General features: G+C 57.6%; 1 protein-coding gene across 1 annotated transcript in view; it reads left to right on the top strand.

Annotated features, from left to right (window-relative positions):
• FAH (fumarylacetoacetate hydrolase) overlaps nt 1-1,390 on the top strand; it is a 31,575-nt gene extending 30,185 nt beyond the window's left edge. The window contains exons 13-14 of the mRNA XM_061549826.1: nt 189-1,113; nt 1,318-1,390. Coding sequence (XP_061405810.1) covers nt 189-1,113; nt 1,318-1,390 — 998 coding nt within the window. The remainder of the gene's footprint in view (nt 1-188; nt 1,114-1,317) is intronic.
• The last annotated feature ends 1,284 nt before the right edge of the window (nt 1,391-2,674 follow it).

Below are 2,674 nucleotides of genomic sequence, written 5' to 3'. Positions count from 1 at the left end.
TGAAAACGGCCAGCCGAAGAGGGCGGCCATAGCTGGCGACGTCGGACAGACGGTCAGCCAGCCAGCCGGCTGCCCAGTGGAGACAGAGGGAAAGGTATTGGAGACCACCAGCGGCGCGACCCCGGCGGACGTGGTGACGCCGAGAGCGCGGTCGCCGAGCCCGGCTCCGCCCGTCCCGGCATCGGGAGGAGAAGAACCGTCGACCACCGCCAGCGCCAGTGCTGAGCTGAGCGGAGCTGCAGCCCGGGAGGGCCTCCCTTCACACGGCCCAATAGGTGACGAGGAAGGGAGCATGGAGCTGACGGCGACCGAGAGAGAAAGTGCTGCAGAGAGCGGCAGCTGCGGGGAGAACATGGAGAGAGAGGCCATGAAGGCCAGAGGTAGCGTGCCTCTGGCAATAGGCGACGGAGGGGGTCAGCAGCCGGACCTAACTTTGCTGGGCGCCGCGGGCGCCAGGTGGGTGCCGGGCGTTTTCGTGCCTCCTAAAAACATCCCCTCGTCCGCCACGGGGCGGGCCAAGAGACCGAAGGGTTGGAGGAAGCTGCACGCACTTGGGACTGAGCCCGGTGAGGTCCCCGTTCCCGGAACGTCGGCGGATACCGGAGGGTGGGTTGGCGCCGACGGGAAAGCTGTAGCCGTAGCTAATAGTGGTGACTCGGAGGACGATCTGGATGAGGAGGAGTACCCCCAGAAGCTCGGAGGTTGGAGGAATGAGGCTAGGCCGGGGGAGTGCACGCCCAGAGCCCTCCTCTTGTGGTTGAAGGAGACGGGAAGGAAGAAAAAGGGGAATGCGGTGAAAGAGCTGATGAAGGCTTTCCCCGATAAGCGCTCCCTTGCGGAGGTGGTAACGGACGTGAATTGGGATCCACACGGTTACGGTTTCAGTGATTGGGAGGCCAACCGGGTGTTGGATTTATTGGTCGGAACGGGGCCGATCCTGCCGGACGTCGAGGAGTCAGACTCAGCCTCGCCCAGCCCGGCGTCGCAAGGGAGCAGGGTGGGCGGCGTCAGCGGCGGCGCCCCAAAGGGACAGGCGGAAAGGCCGATGAGCTGGCCTCCGATGCCCGAGATGGAGTGCTCCCCCGAATACCTCCTTGGTTTCCTGAAATGGTCGTACGGGAAACGAAACATCCGTGTGCAGGACAGTTTCCCCAACAGGAAGAACTTTATGAGCACAGCCCGGCGGGTGGTCCAGGACCCAAGCAAGTTCGGATATAGCCGTCAGGAAATCTTCCGGGTAAAGGCCTTGATGAACAAGGTCAGAAAAACAGCCACCATCCCCCCCCATCACCCCTTTCCCCCCCCGCGGCGTTGAAGAAGACACCGCTACCCGCCGCCGCCAGCCGGGGAGGAGGGTGAGGAGGTGGGAGCGGAAGAGCGACTCTGCTAGGCAGAGGGGTGTGAGAGCCCGGATGACGAGCACACCAGACACTGGCTGTGAGCGGTGGCGACGTGGTGTGTGATGACGATGAGCGTTAATTGCCATAAAGGCAGGTGAACTGAGTGGTTTTGAAAAGCACACCGGACACTGGCTGTGGGGCGGTGGCGATGTGGTGCGGGATGACGTTGTATAAAATTTTTGTTGCCATAAAGGCAGGTGTATTGAATGAACCGGAATATTCCAGCGCAATTTGCGCTGGTGAAATAAACTTATAAAAGTCAGTCAAAAGTCTGTGTGTCTCTCTCTCTCTCTCTGTGTCTCTGTCTCTCTCTCTCTGTGTCTCTGTCTCTCTCTGCTCAAGGCGCGGCTCCGGCTGGAGCACGCCATGTGCCACACACATGTCGGTGATGTGCAGCGCGTCTTCTTCGAACGCTGGGGAGCCGGAAAAGCCCCTCTCTGCACCAGCGTGGACGGCACCCTCGTGGTGTTCACCTTCTGAAGCGTTCGCTCGTCACCGTGGCAGGCGCGATGACCACCACCACCACCACAACCACCACAACCACCACCACCACCACAATCACCACCACCACCACAACCACCACAACCACCACCACCACCACCACAACCACCATCACAACCACCAGCACCACCATAACCACCACCACCACGTGGCTTTTATTTCGTGTTGTGCGCGGCGTATCTACCGCCACAGCGCCTGTGTTGTTATTGTGTTTGTGTTATTTGTCTGCTGGTGACTTTGTGTATTTCGTATCGGAATCGCCTCCAGTGCTGTTGCTGCTGGCGGCAATAAAAATTGTTTAAAAATCAAAAGTCTCTCTCGCCTATCTCTCTCCTCTCCCGCGCTCTCTCTCTCTCCCTATCTCTCGCTCTCTCCATCTCTCTCTCTCATATTACATTATTCTTCATAGCAGCTTCCTCTAGCATGAGGACTTCTCTCCCTCTGATGAGATTAGTGTGGAGACACTGTAAGTGTGATGTTGTGTGCGTCTGATGCGTGTGTAATGTGTGTTTTGTTTATAATGCGTGTGTGTGTTGTGTGTGCGTGTGTGTGCGTGTGTGCTTTATGTGTGATGTGATTTGTGTGTGTGTGTGGTGTGATGTGGTGTGCGTGTGATGTGTGTGTTGTTTATAATGCGTGTGTGTTATGTGTGTGTTGTATGTGTGCGATGTGTATATGCTGTGTGTGTGCTGTGTGTGTCTATGCTGTGTGTGTGTCTATGCTGTGTGTGTGCTGTGTGCGTCTGATGCGTGTGTAATGTGTGTTTTGTTTAT

Source organism: Lethenteron reissneri, chromosome 1 (assembly GCF_015708825.2).
Source record: "Lethenteron reissneri isolate LAM-NWPU_2019-01 chromosome 1, ASM1570882v1, whole genome shotgun sequence".
NCBI lineage: Eukaryota > Metazoa > Chordata > Hyperoartia > Petromyzontiformes > Petromyzontidae > Lethenteron > Lethenteron reissneri.
The sequence above is the reverse complement of the archived record's forward strand: the minus strand, read 5'-3'. Positions and strand labels throughout refer to the sequence as shown.